At 45.8% G+C, this 18,903-nt stretch overlaps 1 protein-coding gene and 1 pseudogene across 1 annotated transcript; both read right to left on the bottom strand.

Annotated features, from left to right (window-relative positions):
- Nucleotides 1–18,903, bottom strand: part of LOC134395799 (zinc finger protein 850-like) — a 229,615-nt pseudogene that overhangs the window by 96,211 nt on the left and 114,501 nt on the right.
- LOC134396400 (zinc finger protein 501-like) lies at nucleotides 5,033–6,825 on the bottom strand. The gene has a single exon (XM_063122886.1). The coding sequence runs from the start codon at nucleotides 6,811–6,813 to the stop codon at nucleotides 5,359–5,361; it is 1,455 nt and encodes a 484-aa protein (XP_062978956.1). The 5' UTR covers nucleotides 6,814–6,825; the 3' UTR covers nucleotides 5,033–5,358.

Below are 18,903 nucleotides of genomic sequence, written 5' to 3'. Positions count from 1 at the left end.
ACTTCTCTAAATAAACTGTGTTGAAGATTCAAAACTCACGCTTGCGTTTATTTGCGAGCTGCGGAGGAATTTGTACAACAATACTTGTTTCTCCCAACAAGATGACGTTTTTCTGACGACATTTTCTGTGTTCTGACTTGCAAACTGAAGCACTACACTGAGAGTTGAGGACTGCTTCGTTAAGTGGTCCTCAGCAGTCCCAGATTTTAACTGTTGCTCTTCCCTTGTTAGATAATGTGGGATTCTTTTTTAAAACAAAGAAATAAAAAGGGTTTCGTAATTGCCTTTAGGCACAAAGAGAGACATTCGAACATAAGACGACCCATGCTGAATCAGACCAAGGGTCCATCTAGTTCAGCACTCTGTTGAACAGTGTCATGGAATCATAGAATCATAGAATAGCAGAGTTGGAAGGGGCCTACAAGGCCATTGAGTCCAACCCCCTGCTCAATGCAGGAATCCACCCTAAAGCATCCCTGACAGATGGTTGTCCAGCTGCCTCTTGAAGGCCTCTAGTGTGGGAGAGCCCACAACCTCCCTAGGGAACTGATTCCACCATCGCACTGCTCTAACAGTCAGGAAGTTTTTCCTGTAGTCCAGCCGGAATCTGGCTTCCTTTAACTTGAGCCCGTTATTCCGTGTCCTGAACTCTGGGAGGATCGAGAAGAGATCCTGGCCCTCTTCTGTGTGACAACCTTTCAAGTATTTGGAGAGTGTCAACAGTGGCCAACCAGCTGTTGACAAGGGAACCACAAGCAGGACATGGTACAACAGCACCCTCCCACCCATGTTCCCCAGCAACTGGGGCACACAGGCTTACTGCCTCAGATCCTGGAGGTAGCACATAACCATCAGGGCTAGTAGTCATCAATAGCCTTCTTCTTCAGGAATCCCTCCAACCCATTCTGAAGCCATCTAAATTGGTGGCCTTTACTACACCTTGTGGTATTGAATTCCATAGTTTAACGATGTCATGTGCTTTAAATGCCTCTTGAATATGTACCCTGTCTTTCCCTGACTTGTAATGGGCTACAATGGTGCTTTCTGTTATCATTCTTTCTCTTGTAATATTAATAGTGTTGTTACATTGTGCTCACGTTGCTTTTGCACTTCATTGTATATGTATTGAGCAGGTGGATTCCTGCATTGAGCAGCGGGTCGACTCGATGGCCTTGTAGGCTCCTTCCAACTCTGCAATTCTATGATTTTATTATTCTATTTTGAACCACTTTGAGATTTCAGGATCTTAAGCGGCACAGAAATAATATGTATAAATAAATGTAAAAAATAAATCACAAAGCCCTTTTAATGTACCAGGGAATTTGTATTCCCACACCTAAAAATAGGAACTGAAAGAACTGGGCATGTTTAGCCCGGAGAAGAGAAGATTGAGGGGAGACATGAGAGCCCTTTTCAAATACTTAAAAGGTTGTCACACAGAGGAGGGCCAGGATCTCTTCTCGATCCTCCCAGAGTGCAGGACACGGAATTACGGGCTCAAGTTAAAGGAAGCCAGATTCCGGCTGGACATCAGGAAAAACTTCCTGACTGTTAGAGCAGTATGACAATGGAATCAGTTACCTAGGGAGGTGGTGGGCTCTCCCTCACTAGAGGCCTTCAAGAGGCAGCTGGACAACCATCTGTCAGGGATGCTTTAGGGTGGATTCCTGCATTGAGCAGGGGGTTGGACTCGATGGCCTTGCAGGCCCCTTCTAACTCTACTTTTCTATGCTCTATGCCAACTCATTTTAGTGAAAAGATTAACAATGAGGTGGAGCAAGAGGAAACACTTCTGTTGATATCAGGGATCCCAAACCTTTGTGGCCTGTGGGCACATTTGGCAATTTGAAAAAGTCCCCTGAACATCACCACAAATCCAGATTGCAAAAATAATGGGAGCACCTTCCCAGTTTCTCTCTGTGTACATAAATGTAATTTGTCATAGTGTAACCTTTTCATTTAAACGCCATGTGGTGAATTGACTCTGTTGTGGCTGCAGATTTGCGCACCCACGTTTACACGACGCAGCCACTAATTCGCAATGACATTGTCGTTTCCATACCGAAGCTGCACATTTCTGCGGTATTGTTTTACCGCATACTTTAACTTTGCTCCACCATCCCCGCAGTTCTCTGAGCATGTGTTATTGGTGGTGGGGAATGTAATATAGAGGGATCCATTTCGGAATGCTGTCGGAATACGTACGCATCACCTGAGCACATTCCTGTGCATGGGCAATGCCTTGTGAGAGTAGAATCATAGAATAGCAGAGTTGGAAGGGGCCTACAAGGCCATCGAGTCCAACCCCCTGCTCAATGCAGGAACCCACCCCCTACCCAATACAGGGTAGGGGGTGGGACCCAGGTGAGTGTTTACAAACAGTAGGCACGGCAACAGCGAGGGACTACTGGCGAAACAAAGAAAGGCAGATAATTATGTTAAATGCCAAGACTCAACAGTCTGTAACTTCATAGGTGTGCAGAGACATCCTTTCGCCACTATGGAGTTGTGCAGCGTTACAGAAGGAAAAAACATAATTTGAGAGCTCCATCACTAGTTGCTATTTAAGAACACAAGAAGAGCCCTGATGCTGGATCGGACCAAGGGTCTATCTAGTCCAGCACTCTGTTCCCACAGCCATCGGCCAGGGATGGACAAGCAGGACATGGTGCAACAGCACCTTCCCACCCATGTTCCCCAGCAACTGGTGCACACAGGCTTATTGCATCAAATACTGGAGGTAGCACACAACCATCAGGGCTAGTAGCCATTGATAACCTTTGTCTCCAGGAATTTATCCAAACCCCTTTTGAAGCCATCCAGATTGGTGGCCATCACTTCATCTTGTGGTAGAGAGTTCCATAATTTAACTATGCGCTGTGTGACGAAGTCCTTCCTTTTATTTGTCCTGGATCTCCCACCAATGTTTCATGGGATGACCCCAGGTTCTAGTATTTTGAGAAAGGAAGAAAAATGTCTCCCTGTTCACATTCTCCAGACCATACATAATTTTGTACACCTCTATCATGTCTCCCTTTAGTCTCCTTTTTCCCAAGCTAAACAATCCAAGTTGATGTAGCCTTCCCTCATAGAGATGCTCCAGCCCCTTAAACATTTTAGTTGCCCTTTTCTGCACTTTTTCCAGCTCTATAATATCCATTTTTTAGGTGTGGTGACCAGAACTGTACACATTATTCCAAGTGTGGTCACACCATAGATTTGCATAAGGGCAGTACGATACTGGCCGTTTTATTCTCAATCCCTTTTCTTATAATGCCTAACATGGAGTTTGCCTTCTTTACAGCGGCCGCGCACCGGGTGGACCTTTTCATGGAGCTGTCCACCACAATCCCAAGATCTCTTTCTGGTTCAGTCACCGCCAGCTCAGATACCTTCAGGTTATACTTGAAGTTGGGTGTTGTTTTGCCCCAACGTGCATCACCTTACACTTGCTTACCTTGAACCGTATCTGCCATTTGGACGCCCACTCTCCCAGCTTGGAGAGATCCCTTTGGAGCGCTTCACAATCCCTTTGTGTTTTAACAACCTTAAATAATTTGGTGTCGTTAGCAAACTTGGCCACTTCACTGCTCACTCCTAATTCCAGATCATTTATAAACAAGTTGAAAAGAATTGATCCCAATAACAATCCCTGTGGGACCTATTTACTTCTCTCCATCGGAAGAATTGACCATTTATTCCTACACTCTGCTTTCTGTTCTTTAGCTATTTACTGATCCTTAAGAGGACCTTGTGGCATTACACCCCACAAGTCAATTCCAAATGTATGTCTGCAGTGTGTAAGTCTGTGGTTTTTAGAATGTTGGCCTGAGTGGGCTTGACTGAGGGGATTGAGAGTTCTTTTCAGGAGACCTTTTCAGGGAACCTTTTCAGGGAGACTTGTTAGGTACTCCTAGAGTCTGTAGTGCTCTCTGTATTTAAGGTACTTAAGTTCTGGGAAATTTGAGCGTCAGTGTAGTGAGTGGTGTCTTTAGAGTGTGGTGTGCCCGTAGTGGAAGTATATTAATCAATACTGAGAATAAAGAAAGTTCAAGAGTGATTGTGTGAGAAAAAGGAAAGCGCGAATGTGAATGAGTGACCGGATTGTATGAAAGGTTTCAAAAAGGGTTTTAAATGTTGTTATTTGAAACAAAGCTTATGAACTTTTAAAAATAATTTTTGATTGTTTTGTTTTTAAACTACCACAAAAGTCCCGTGTGTCTGTTTGGCGTTTATCATCTTAAGTTTACACATTCAGCACCCACTCTGACAATCATTCACCTCAGCAGATATAACTCACAGCGCATTATTATATTTATTAAAATCCATTCTCCATTTTAAACCCCTTTCTCCACATAGTTTGGAGGAAGGTGGGTTTTATCCCTTGCCTCAGGCGTATCAAGCGGTGGTGCTTGGCTTGAGCAGGGAGCAGCCTCGGCCAGGTCTGGTGTTCAGAGCCTGTATCGTCCCATAAGAAGTGGTGGTAGTGGTAAGGTCTGGTGTTCAGAGCCTGTGTCGTGGTAGACCTCTGCTCTTATTCCATGTCTACTGAGTTTACTCAGGAGTCTTTGTTGGGGGCTTTATCAAAAGCCTTTTGGAAATCCAAGTAAACAATGTCCACCGGATCACCCCGTCTACATGTTTGCTTTGTGTCACGGATGTGTAACCTAATGCTGTGAAGTTTCGGGGCAGAATTCTCCACGTTCAATCCTGCCCGTGAATCGTGGCGGTTGTCGCTTCACAACTGCGATGCTGTGGGTTTCTTAGGGGGATCAGCAATGAAAGCAGCACCGTGTAGACAGCCCGGAGACCTTTAGCTGACAGCCTCAGTATCTGAGAACTGGAACCTCAATTCTAGAGTTATTCGAATCTACCACCCGAATTACTAACCAGAAGAACACAGAAACACTCTTAGAATCTAAACTTGTTTAATAATGCAGCCATCACTTGGAAAGGCAGGGCACAGAATAAAAAAAAAAACCAGGTCTCTAGACAGAATAGGGTTTCACCAAGTGTATATTTTTTTGGTAGGAAAATAGAAATGCAGGCAAAGAATTAAGGCACGGGGAAAATGAAAAGAAGCTTATGCAAGCTGATTGAGTAGTAACACTCAGCTACTGAAGAAATTACTCAGTCAAGCCACAAGGAATTTGGACCCAACTTTTGTCACAAACATCAAGTGACCCAAGTTCGGATTCTCACAAAAGATCTTGGTACACAAAAGAACGTGTGCATTAATATAGTTGACACAGACACTCTTTCTATACCCCCAAGTATTTTTTTGAGGAAGGGAGGGTAAGGTGTGTCTCCAACGGGTATTCTCTAATGTTTATAAGGGCCAAATGAACAAGACATTTGTTACTCAACCTCAGAAACGTTATAGTGCTCTTCCTGTTTGAATTCTCTGAGAGGGCATAAGACTGGCACACCATCTGAAGCCATTTCAACGCTCCAAGACATTATCGGTTTTCCTTCCTCTCCGTGACTTTTCTGGTGTCTCTTGAGCTTACACTTATCATAAAAGCTCTTTCCACACTCCAAGCATGGATGTGGTTTCTCTCCGGAGTGGATTTTTTGATGTCTAATAAGGTTTCTTCTCTGACTGAAGATCTTTCCACACTCCAGACATACATATGGTTTCTCTTCTGTGTGGACTCTTTGATGGGAAATAAGGCTTGAGCTCTGGCTGAAGCTCTTTCCACAGTGCAAGCATTCGTAAGTTTTCTTTTCTGTGTGGACTCTTTGGTGGGAAGTAAGGCTTGAGCTCTGGCTGAAGCTCTTCCCACATTGTGAACATTTATATGGTTTCTCTCCTGTGTGAGTTCTTTGATGCAAAGTTAGGTTATCACTCCGATGGAAGCTCTTTCCACATTCCATGCATTTGTAGGGTTTCTCTCCAGTGTGAGTTCTCTGATGTAAAGTAAGATAAATCCTCTGACTGAAGCTTTTCCCACACTCCAGACATTTATATGGTTTCTCCCCTGTGTGGATTCTCTGATGACTAAGAAGGTGCTGCTTATCATAAAAGCTCTTGGTACAGATGGAACACGTATAAGGTTTCTCTCCTGCATGGATTCTCTGATGTGATGTAAGGTTGGAGCTCCGATGGAAACTCTTTCCACACACCAAGCATTTGTATGGCTTCTCCCCTGTGTGGATTCCTTCATGAGAAGTAAGCTGGGAACGCCGAATGAAACTCTTGCCACATACCAAACATTTATGCGGCTTATCCCTGGAATGAATTAACTGATGTAGATTAAAGCCCGATTTGTCGCAAAAGCTCCGATTACATATTGAGCAGTTATACGGTTTCTCTCCTGTGTGTTTTCTTAGATGGCAAGTCAGATTTGTGCTCCTATTGAAGCTTTTTCCACACACAGAACATTTATATGGTTTCTCCCCCGTGTGGATTCTTTGATGGGATGTGAGATATGCAAGCTGCCTGAAGCTGTTTCCACACTCCAGACATTTATAGGGTTTCTCTCCTGTGTGGATACTTTGATGGGCAGTTAGGTGTGAACCCTGCCTGAAGCTCTTTCCACACTCCAAACATTTATGCTGCTTCTGACCTGTGTGGATTCTCCGATGGACATTAAGGTCCGATTTACGGTTGAAGATTTTCTCACAGATTGGGCAGACGTTCATTTTCTTTCCTTTGGGTTTTTCTTGCTGAATTGGATTTTTGTGAAATGTCTCCCCTGGCCAAGATCTATCCCTTAAGTTCTCTGTTTGGCTTTCCTCATGCTCCTTTGGTCCCACTTGATTTCTGAAGATCTCTTCCATCTCTTCAAGTTTGCTCCTCTGCAGTGACATCTCACACGGTCCATCATCACCTGCTGGAAAAAGGGAGAAATCTGATAACAGCACAAGGGGTAAAAAGAAGACTTTGGGGGTGCAAATCCTATAAACTGCTCCCTTGCCACTTGAAACCCCTCAAATTCGGAGGCTTCCAGGTTTCCTATGCCCTACAAGGCTGAAGTCAGCAAAGCAGGAGTGGTAGAAGATCCATCTCCATCTTTATTTGGCCCTGGTTAGGCCTCCTCTAGAGTATTGCGTCCAGTTCTGGGCTCCACAATTCAAGAAGGACGCAGACAAGCTGGAGCGTGTTCAGAGGAGGGCAACCAGGATGATCAGGGGTCTGGAAACAAAGCCCTATGAAGAGAGACTGAAAGAACTGGGCATGTTTAGCCTGGAGAAGAGAAGATTGAGAGGAGACATGAGAGCCCTCTTCAAATACTTAAAAGGTTGTCACACAGAGGAGGGCCAGGATCTCTTCTCGATCCTCCCAGAGTGCAGGACACGGAATAACAGGCTCAAGTTACAGGAGGCCAGATTTCGGCTGGACATCAGGAAAAACTTCCTGACTGTTAGAGCAGTACGGCAATGGAACCAGTTACCTAGGGAGGTTGTGGGCTCTCCCACATGACAGGCCTTCAAGAGGCAGCTGGACAACCATCTGTCAGGGCTGCTTTAGGATGGATTCTTGCATTGAGCAGGGGGTTGGACTCGATGGCCTTATAGGCCCCTTCCAACTCTACTATTCTATGATTCTATGATATTGTCTCTGTCAGAGGACCACCAAAGAAGGGCTTTCCTCCCTGTGAAGAGACCCGGGAATCCTGCCAGGCTAGAAGGCATTGACGCTGAGGGACACCAGCCGCTTCCAAGCCATGGCACCCAGACACACAGGACCCTGGTGAAAGCCTCACTTCCGGTGAAGAACCCCAGATCCAGGCCTTCCCCCATCCAGACCCTTACCCAGAGAGGCCACGTTCCGAGAATTCTCCAGCATGACTTCCCGGTGCAGGGATTTTTGGGCTGCGCCCAGCAGAGCCCACTCCTCGTTGGTGAAATACACAGCCACCTCCTCGAAGGAGACGGAGCCCTGGAAGAGGAAGAAAAACATCCCCTATTAAGAGAAGAGCTCAGGTAGGATGTATTATTAATGATGCTGCTGCTGCTGTTTGGACGGTTTGCAAAGATTAAAAAGATTGGATTAAGAAGACTGAACATTAAAAATCAATATACAAAATTTAAAAACAAAAACATAAAAACAGCTGACATTTTAAGCAATTTTTAAACCCTCAGCCAGGCCCATGCTCGTTTTGGAGTCAGTTAAAACTCATCATTTGCTGTTAAATGCTTGGGAGAAAAGGAAAGTCTTGACCAGGCGCCGAAAAGATAACAATGTTGGCTCCAGGCGGGCTTCATAGGGGAAATAGTTGCATAATTGGGGGGCCACCACAGAAAAGGCCCTCTCTTTTGTTGCCGTCCTCGGAGCTTCCCTCGGAGTAGGTACTCAGAGGGGGACCTGGAGGAGGATGTACAAATAGGCCCCCTTCACACATAATTCCACAAAGAGACATTTGCAATGGCGTCAATTTCCATTTTCCTGCAGGATTCAAACACTGTGAGAGAAAAGAACTGGGCATGAAAGAACTGGGCATGTTTAGCCTGGAGAAGAGTAGATTGAGGGGAGACAAGAGAGCACTCTTCAAATACTTCAAAGGTTGTCACACAGAGGAGGGCCAGGATCTCTTCTCTACCCTCCCAGAGTGCAGGACACGGAATAACGGGCTCAAGTTAAAGGAAGCCAGATTCCAGCTGGACATCAGGAAAAACTTCCTGTTAGAGCGGTACGACAATGGAACCAGTGACCTAGGGAGGTTGTGGGCTCTCCCACACTAGAGGCCTTCAAGAGGCAGCTGGACAAGCATCTGTCAGGGATGCTTTAGGGTGGATTCCTGCCTTGAGCAGGGGGTTGGATTCGATGGCCTTGTAGGCCCCTTCCAACTCTGCTATTCTATGATTCTATGATTCTATGAAAAGAAGCAGAGCTCATAGTCTCCGCTTGAGGATACGTTTGGGCCAAAGTTTTGCAAATGTTGACGCATGACCCATGTCAGGAGATGGACAAGGAGACTCTGTCCCTGTTGGTTCTGCTGGACTTTCTCAGTGACATTCAGTGCCCTCAACTAACATATCCTTTTATCTGTGGCTCTGATTCTTCCTGAAGAATCACTTCCAGAAGGTGGTGTTGAGGGACTCCTATTCAACACCTTGGCTTCTGGTCTGTGGTGTCCCCCACGCTATTTCACATCTTTGTGAAGCCACTTGGAGAGGCCATTCAGACATTTGGCTAGAGACAAGATAACCCAAACTAAAACCTTTATTAAGAGAATTCTATGTACCAAGGCAGAGTGTTAAATTTCAAATAATAAATATATGACTATGGCCTCTCCTGGACAGGGATCACATGGCCACAGCGGTACGGGAATTAGTAACCTCCAGGCTGGATTACTTGAAGCTGCTCCGGAACGCTGCAGCTCAGCTGTTGTCAGAAGCTGCCTCTTTTCAGCTTATTGCTGAGGGAATTGCACTGTCTACCTATTGGCTACCAGGCCAGGTTTAAGGTTTTGGTACTAGTGTACAAAGCCCTGAACAACTTGGGACCAGGATACCTGAGAGAGCGCCTTCTCCCCTACCAAATTGCCAGGTCACTGAGGTCATCCGAGGGCCTGCTCCTGGTGGTTCCACATAGACCCATCCTGTGAATGGAGTCTACCAGGGGAAGAGCCTTCAGCGTGGTGGCCCCCTACCTATGGAATTCCCTGCCTGTGGAGGTCAGGCAGGCACCAACACTAGGCTGCTTCTGGCACCTCCTGAAAATAGCTCTGTTTCGAGATGCCTTCCTCAACTGACTAGCCACTGTTTCCCTGGCTCCTTTGTTTTTAAATTGAACAATTTTAATTTTAATTCACTGAATAGTAACGGAGGGGGGAAGAGACATTGGTGGGCGGCACTGAAAACAGGAAATGATGGGACCTCAGGATCTGCATCATCGACAGACCTCTCCTTCTGCCTCACCTGCACCTTTTCTGGTGCACACCTGAGAGAGACAGACAGACAGACAGACAGACAGACAGATCTGCAGCTCCACTGGGTTTTTTAAAGACGGATTTTCCGAAGTCTTAAAAAACGATGGAAGAGGCTGGTGTGGAACAATTTAATAACGGTGTTGCATGGCCGCCCCATAAAAAGCGAACGAAGCGTGGGGATTGCAGGGTAGAAAACAAATAGCACCGGTAAAACATCCCTTATCACTAAATCTACAAGGAATCTGAATAGCCTCTAATACAATGTTTTGTTGTTCTTCTACTTGTCCCCTTAACCTTAAAGCATCACACACCCCACTTGTTCATCCCTCTAAATCCCTTCTATGCCCCCAAAGCTTCTTTCCCTATGTTATGCTAACAAACCCTCATAACTGCCCGCCTTACATAAACTACATAAAGTTGCAAGGCCCAAGCAGTACAACAGTGGAACCTAGGGAGGTGGTGGGCTCTCCCACCCTAGAAGCCTTCAAGAGGACACTGGACAGCCATCTGTCAAGGATGCTTTAAGGTGGATTCCTGCATTGAGCAGGGGGTTGGACTCGATGGCCTTGTAGGACCCTTCCAACTCTGCTATTCTATTATTCTATGATTCTAGACCCCTTGACTGGAAGCACCAAGCTAAGGAAGAGGTCACGTTTCAGGCCTCATGAGCAAAATGAAGACCTGCAAATGGGCTTCAGACCAAATTCCCCAATGATCTCTCCCCTACTTGTTTCTGGATCCGTCACTCCAAATGACAGCCCAGATAGATGCGACAGCCAGGAGTGCCTACTATCAGCTTCGGCTGATATGCCAGTTGCGCCCCTTCTTAGAGTCGGAAGACCTAAAGACGGTAGCGCACTCGCTGGTAACTAAAAGGCTCGACTTCTGCAATGCACTTACATAGGGCTACCTGTGTGCCTAGTCTGGAAACTTCAACTAGTTCAAAATAGGGCAGCCAGGCTGGTCACCGGTACAGCTAGGGGTGACGACATTACACCAGTTTTAAAATCTCTTCACGGGCTGCCAATTAGTTTCTGGGCGAAGTATAAAGTGTTGGTTATCACGTTTAAAGCCCTACATGGTTTGGGTCCAGGCTACCTGCGGGATCGCCTTCTCCCGTACAATCCGCCCCGCACACGCAGGTCCTCTGGGAAGAATTTACTCCAGCCAGCCAAAATCAGGCTGACAACTGTTACCCAGAGGACCTTCTCTTCTGCTGCTCCCGGACTGTGGAATGGCCTGCCAAAGAAGACTCGTCAACTTAATAGACTTTTAGCATTTAAGAAAGCTATTATTTATTTATTTATTTATTTATATAGCACCATCAGTGTACATGGTGCTGTACAGAGTAAAACAATAAAATAGCAAAACCCTGCCGCATAGACTTACATTCTAATAGAATCATAATAAAACATTAAGAAGGGGAAGAGAATGCACCAAACAGGCACAGGGTAGAGTAAAACTAACAGTATAAAAGTCAGATCAAAATCAAGTTTTAAAAGCTTTAGGAAAAAGAAAAGTTTTTAGCTGAGCTTTAAAAGCTGCGATTGAACTTGTAGTTCGCAAATGTTCTGGAAGAGCGTTCCAGGCGTGAGGGGCAGTGGAAGAAAATGGACGAAGCCGAGCAAGGGAAGGAGAGATCTGTTCCGGCAGGCCTATCCAGTGGAATTTTAGGATGTTTTTAGGATGTTTAATCATGTATACTATGTTTTTAATTCAGTTTTATGTATTTTAGAAGAGCCTCGTGTGGCGCAAAGCGATAAAGCAGCAGTTTCTGCAGCTGAAACTCTCTCCACGGCCTGAGTTCGATCCCAGCGGAAGCTGGTTTCAGGCAGCCGGCTCGGGTCGACTCAGCCTTCCATCCTCCCGAGGTCGGTAAAATGAGTACCCAGTTAGCTGGGGGAAAGGCAATAACGGCTGGGGAAGGCAACGGCGAACCACCCCGCTATAAGGCCTGCCAAGAAAACGTCAGCGAAAGCTGGCGTCCCTCCAAGAGTCAGTAATGACTCAGTGCTTGCACAAGAGGTTCCTTTCCTTTCCTTTATTTATTTTATAATTATTGTTGTGCCCTGCCTCAATCCAAACGGAGAGGCGGGTAAGAAATAAATGTTGTTGTTGTTGTTGTTGTTGTTGTTATATGCTCCTAAGTTCCCATTTGTGCCTGAAACAGGTTCAGATAACGTCTGTATTTTCTGTTTCATGGGGAGAACGTAAAGACATCAGAAGATCAGAACAAGGGTCCATCTAGTCCAGGATTCTGTTCACACAGTGGCCAACCAATAAGCGGGACATGGTGCAACAGCACCCTCCCACCCATGTTCCCCAGCATACAGCCTTCTATACCGGAGATAGTAGTACATAGCCCTGAGGACTAGCAGTTATTGACAGCCTTCTCAGCTTCCAGGAATTTTTCAACCCCCTTTTGAAGCCATCCAAATTGGTGGCCATCACTACATCTTGTGGCAGTGAGTTCCAGAGTTTAACTCTATGCACTGTGAGAAGAAATCCTTCCTTTTATCTCTCCTGTATCTCCCACCACTCAGTTTCACTGGGTTCTACAGTTATGGGAGAGGGAGAAAAATGTCTCCCTGTCCACATTCTCCACACCATGCATCATTCTGGACCCAGGATGTTTTAATAATGTGTACTATGTTTTTAATTCAGTTTTATGTATTTCATAGTTATTGTTCTGCCCTGCCTCGATCCAAACAGAGAGGCGGGTAAGGAATAAAATTATTATTATTATTATTATTATTATTATTATTATTATTATTATTATTATTATTATTATTACCTGAGTTGGCTGCGCAGGAACGGATCCCTCTCCACCACAAAGAGGACTTGCTTCAGAGAGGCGGAGCGATGTCATTCCACGCCCTGCGAGGGAGACAAAGGCGGAGGAAACACACTTTAAAGAGACAGCAGTGTTCATATGCCATGGGGAGAGGTGAGGTATGAGCACTTTTCTCACCTACAGGGCCAAGGGAACAGAAAAGCAGTTCAAATATCCACGAGAGAGAAAGAGAGCGAGCTGGAATTTCTCCTGGGGACTTCGCAGCTCTCAGAAACTCCGACAGAAGGAATTCTGCCTTACCTGGGGACGTGCCCTGAGTTTGCTCCTCCTGTGACATCCTCCCCAAGAATGGCTCCCAATAGGCTATTGATGGATCAAGATATTCAGCAGCTACTTCTGGGAAGCGCTCCTGCACCAGGAATAGCAGCCAGGGTCACATAACAGGGAAGAGAGAGAAAAGTTAAGAGGGGGAAAAGAGGAATGATACAAAGAAAGAGTTGGATTCACACCCCCATCCCACACTCTGCAGACCCCTGTGGCCTTCAGAGAGGCTGGAATGATGCGTGGGCTTCCCACATAGAATCGTAGAATAGCAGAGTTGGAAGGGGCCTACAAGGCCATCGAGTCCAACCCCCTGCTCAATGCAGGAATCCACCCTAAAGCATCCCTGACAGAGGGTTGTCCAGCTGCCTCTTGAAGGACTCTAGTGTGGGAGAGCCCACAACCTCCCTAGGTAACTGGTTCCATTGTCGTACTGCTCTAACAGTCAGGAAGTTTTTCCTGATGTCCAGCTGGAATCTGGCTTCCTTTAACTTGAGCCCGTTATTCCGTGTCCTGCACTCTGAGAGGATTGAGAAGAGATCCTGGCCCTCCTCTGTGTGACAACCTTTTAAGTATTTGAAGAGTGCCCCTCAATCTTCTCTTCTCCAGGCTAAACAGGCCCAGTTCTTTCAGTCTGTCTTCATAGGGCTTTGTTTCCAGACCCCTGATCATCCTGGTTGCCCTCCTCTGAACACGCTCCAGCTTGTCTGCATCCTTCTTGAATTGTGGAGCCCAGAACTGGACGCAATACTCTAGATGAGGCCTAACCAGGGCCGAATAGAGAGGAACCAGGACCTCACGTGATTTGGAAGCTATACTTCTATTAATGCAGCTCAAAATAGCATTTGCCTTTCTTGCAGCCATATCGCACTGTTGGCTCATATTCAGCTTGTGACCTACAACAATTCCAAGATCCTTCTCGTTTGTAGTATTGCTGAGCCAAGTGTCCCCCATCTTCTAACTGTGCCTTTGGTTTCTATTTCCTAAATGTAGAACTTGGCATTTATCCCTCTTAAATTTCATTCTGTTGTTTTCAGCCCAGTACTCCAGCCTATGAAGATCCCTTTGAAGTTTGTTTCTGTCTTCCAGGGTATTAGCTATCCCACCCAATTTTGTGTCATCTGCAAATTTGATCAGCGTTCCTTGCACCTCCTCGTCCTGGGTAATCTCCTGGGTAATTATCTCAAAGGGCAAGGAAGCCCTAATTGCCATATCCGGCAACTGGCCAATGAAACAACCTCCCTAAAGAGGCAGTGAAATCTCTCCCTTGGAGGAGTCCCGTAAAGAACTACCAGTAGGGCATTTAGAAATACAACGTTGTTGCATCTCCCTTGGAACTACCAGGATGAAATTCTCTCTCACCTGCTCCGTTTCCTGCTTCTTGTCCTCAGCCTGGCTCAGGAGGAAGCCTTCTGCCAGGGCCACTGCCTGGGAACTGGTCTCCGCTCCACACTCTCTGACCCAGTGCTCCATCTCCGGGGGAAGGACAGCCAGGAACTGCCCCAGGACCACCAGGTCCAGCATCTCAGCTTTCGTGTTCCTTTCTGGCTTCAGCCACTGGTGGCAAAGTTTGTGGAGCTGGCTGCAAACCTCTCGGGGGCCCTCGGCCTCCTGGTAGCAGAACTCCCTGAACCACTGGTGCTGTACATCCAATCTGACCGTTCCTTGTTCCAGGGTCTTCTGCTCAATCTTTTCCCAGAATTCCCCACTGCTTCCAGCCTGGATGGGGTTAGAGTCTTTTGCCGCTCCTTCACTTGCTGGGCTTTGCACATCCATTTTTCTCTTGGTGCTGCAATGCAGCTCCCAAAAGGACCGACGGACCTCCCTGCAGTTCTAAAGCCACTTTCTTTCATAAGGCCAGAACGATGGTTTGTTCAGACAAGCAGATTTTCAATCAAGATCGCGGATCCCTAGCTATGAATTGCAGCTTCTCCCTGCAAAAAAGGGAAACAAATCACAAGTATTACAGAGAACACAAAAGCCAGACACTGGCAGGGCGTCCCTTTGAATTTTTTTTTTTAAAGAAATCCATTCAAAGAAAGTGTTTGCTTTGAATCAAAAAATTGTTTTAACAGTAATGTTTGTATTTTGTGCTTTACTTAGGGTGACCCTATGAAAAGGAGGACAGGGCTCCTGTATCTTTAACAGTTGCATAGAAAAGGAAATTTCTTTAGCGGTCAAGGTTGTCACACAGAGGAGGGCCAGGATCTCTTCTCAATCCTCCCAGAGAGCAGGACACGGAATAATAGGCTCAAGTTAAAGGAAGCCAGATTCCAGCTGGACATCAGGAAAAACTTCCTGACTGTTAGAGCAGTACGACAATGGAACCAGTTACCTAGGGAGGTTGTGGGCTCTCCCACACTACAGGCTTTCAAGAGGCAGCTGGACAACCCTCTGTCAGGGATGCTTTAGGGTGGATTCCTGCATTGAGCAGGGGGGTGGACTCGAAGGCCTTGTAGGCCCCTTCCAACTCTGCTATTCTATGTTTCTATAAATAAATAAATGTAATCTAATCAATCTTTATTATATGGTCACACACCATTTAGAACACAGGATAACCCACAATACAGAATACATAAGACCAGCCAACAAAACTAAAAACCAACGAACATTACAGCAACTTTATAAAATATTTGAAACCTAAAAATCATCAGCCAATTATTACTTATGAGTGAGGAATAGTCTTGCAAGCCTTAACAATGGAGAGTAAAATTTTTGCAACAGCCTCTGTTATGTATTTATTAGCGGCCCCTTTCAGAAGACACCTTAAACCACGGCTTTAACCACAGTGAATAAGGCTTTTTGCCTTAGTCATCATGGCTAAAGCCTTGGTTTAAGTTGTCTTCTGAACGGGGCTGGTGCAACAGCAATCTCCCACCCATGTTCCCCAAAAATGAGTGTATACAGGCTTACTGCCTCGAATACTGGGGCCGATCTACACCAAGCAGGATATAACACTTTTAAAACCGTATGAAAACAGTATATGTAATGTGTCCTGGGCCTGAACAGTTGTCATAACCATTATAAACCGTTATGAGCAGTAGTGTAGATCCTGCCCTGGAGATAGCACACAATCATTACGACTTATAAATCGAAAGTGACACTGTTTTGGCTTAAAACTCCCACCAGCCTGCTCAGTTGGGATCACTTTGCTAACATGCTGTCGAAAAACCGTGAAGATAACTATTATTCGTCACCCAGATTTTCCATGTCTCGTTCTTTGCTATAATTCAGTGTTGGTGATGAAACTGCCCAGCAGATATTTTGGCCCCATAAAGCCAGCATAGCCAATAGTGTCACCCAGTGGGCTTCCATGGCTGAGTGGGGACTAGAACCCAGATCCCCAAACTCCCAGTCCAACACTAAGAACATAAGAAGCGCCATGCTGGATCAGTCCAAGGGTCTATCTAGTCCAGCACTCGCTTCACACAGTGGCTAACCAGCCATTGGCCAAGGATGAACAAACAGGACATGGTGCAACAGCACCCTCCCACCCATGTTCCCCAGCAGCTGGTGCACGCAGGCTTACTGCCTCAAATGCTATTTGGGGCTGCATTAATAGAAGTATAGCTTCCAAATCATGTGAGGTCCCGTTTCCTCTCTATTCGGCCCTGGTTAGGCCTCATCTAGAGTATTGCGTCCAGTTCTGGGCTCCACAATTCAAGAAGGACGCAGACAAGCTGGAGCGTGTTCAGAGGAGGGCAACCAGGATGATCAGGGGTCTGGAAGCAAAGCACTATGAAGAGAGACTGAAAGAACTGGGCATGTTTAGCCTGGAGAAGAGAAGATTGAGGGGAGACATGAAAGCACTCTTCAAATCCTTAAAAGGTTGTCACACAGAGGAGGGCCAGGATCTCTTCTTGATCCTCCCAGAGTGCAGGACACGGAATAACAGGCTCAAGTTACAGGAAGCCAGATTCCAGCTGGACATCAGGAAAAACTTCCTGACTGTTAGAGCAGTACGACAATGGAATATGTCACCTAGGGAGATTGTGGGCTCTCCCACACTAGAGGCAGCTGAACAACCACCTGTCAGGGATGCTTTAATGTGGATTCCTTCATTGAGCAGGGGGTTGGACTCGATGGCCTTGTAGTCCCCTTCCAACTCTGCTATTCTATGATTCTATGAAATACTGGGCTTACTGCCTCAAATACACTCTAACCACTACACCACACTGCCTCTCAGTGTGGGCCAAAATGCCTGGAGGTTGAAATCTTCTTAGTTCTATTTCCCTGTCTGCCTTACTGCACCCCCAGCCTGCCTATGACCATCACTTGTCCCCTTCAGGGAAAAGGTTTGTTTGTGTGTGTGTATAGGAAAAGTTTCTTGTACCTTTTACACACCTGTCTACTTTGACAGGCAGCATCAACTCTTTGATGTTTCAGACAGAGCCCTGGTATACGAGAGCTTTTTTTTTTTACTAAGAATTAATACCGTGGATTGGTTTTAATTCTTGTGAAACGCCCAGAGAGCATCGGCTACTGGGTGGTATAGAAACGTGATAAAATAAATGAATAAATCCAGGCCCCTTCTGTGGGCAAATCTTGCATTATGCAATGCCCCTTCCCAAGTTTACTAAATATGCGGGTTCCTGCAGGGCCATCTTATGCTGGATCAGAGCCTTGGGTAGCATTTAATATTAGTCTTACTTAAGGGTAAACCCATTGAAATGAATGGGACTATAAGCTTAAAATACTAGAACCCAATGGGGTCAACCCATGAAGCTGATGGGTGGGAGATTCAGAACATATAAAAGGAAGGTCTTCTTCACACATCACATATTAATTAATTAATTAATTAATTTTTATACTGGCCAATAGCTGAAGCTCTCTGGGCGGTTCTCAAAATTTGTTAAATTATGGAACTCACTACCACAAGATGTAGTGATGGCCACCAATTTGGATGGCTTTAAAAGGGGATTGGATAAATTCCTGGAGGCAAAGGCTATCAAAGGCAAAGGCACCCTGGTTGTGGAATGAGCTCCCCAGAGAGGTCCGCCTGGCGCCTACACTGTACTCCTTTCGTCGCCAGCTGAAGACCTTTTTATTTTCTCAGTATTTTAACACTTAATTTTAACTTAAATTAAATTTTTACTGTTCTAACTCTGTATTTTAATCTTATATCAATTTTGCTGCATGGTTTTATCCTGGTTGTGCTTTTTATACTGTATTTTGTATTTGTGCTTTTAACCTGTTGGTTGTTTTATTATGGTTTTAATTTTTGTGAACCGCCCAGAGAGCTTCGGCTATTGGGCGGTATAAAAATGCAATAAATAAATAAAATAAATAAATAAAATCAATGGCTACTAGCCCTGATGGTTGTGTGCTACCTCCAATATTCGAGGCAGTAAGCTTGTGTGCACCAGTTGCTGGGGAACATGGGTGGGAGGGTGCTGTTGCACCATGTCCTGCTTTGTTTGACTGCTGTTTGGACACTGTGGGAACAGCGTGCTGGACTAGATGGACCCTTGGTCTCATCCAGCATCAGGGCTCTTCTGATGTTCTTATCCTACGTCCCATTCCTTACAATGGGTCTACTCTAAGTAGGGCTAACATTCCCTGCCGCCACCTCTGATCACCAGTGGAACCAGGCAGGGAAAGAAGGAAGGAACTTTCCCCACCAGCTTTAGACGTCTTAAGAACATAAGAAGTGCCCTGATGCTGGATCACACCCAGGGTCCATCTAGTCCAGCACTCTGTTCCCACGGTGGCCAACCAGCCATCGGCCAGGGATGGACAAGCAGGACAGGGTGCAAGCGCAGCTCTGAGAGAGGCACGCCTGCCAGCTTCCTCCTTTTCACCTGAACTGATCCCCCTCAGTTTCATTTTTGCCCGGGGATGCTGTTTGACCTTATAGAATCATAGAATCATAGAACAGCAGAGTTGGAAGGGGCCTACAAGGCCATCGAG

This window comes from Elgaria multicarinata, chromosome 3 (genome assembly GCF_023053635.1).
Source record: "Elgaria multicarinata webbii isolate HBS135686 ecotype San Diego chromosome 3, rElgMul1.1.pri, whole genome shotgun sequence".
Taxonomy (NCBI): Eukaryota; Metazoa; Chordata; class Lepidosauria; order Squamata; family Anguidae; genus Elgaria; species Elgaria multicarinata.
The sequence above is the reverse complement of the archived record's forward strand: the minus strand, read 5'-3'. Positions and strand labels throughout refer to the sequence as shown.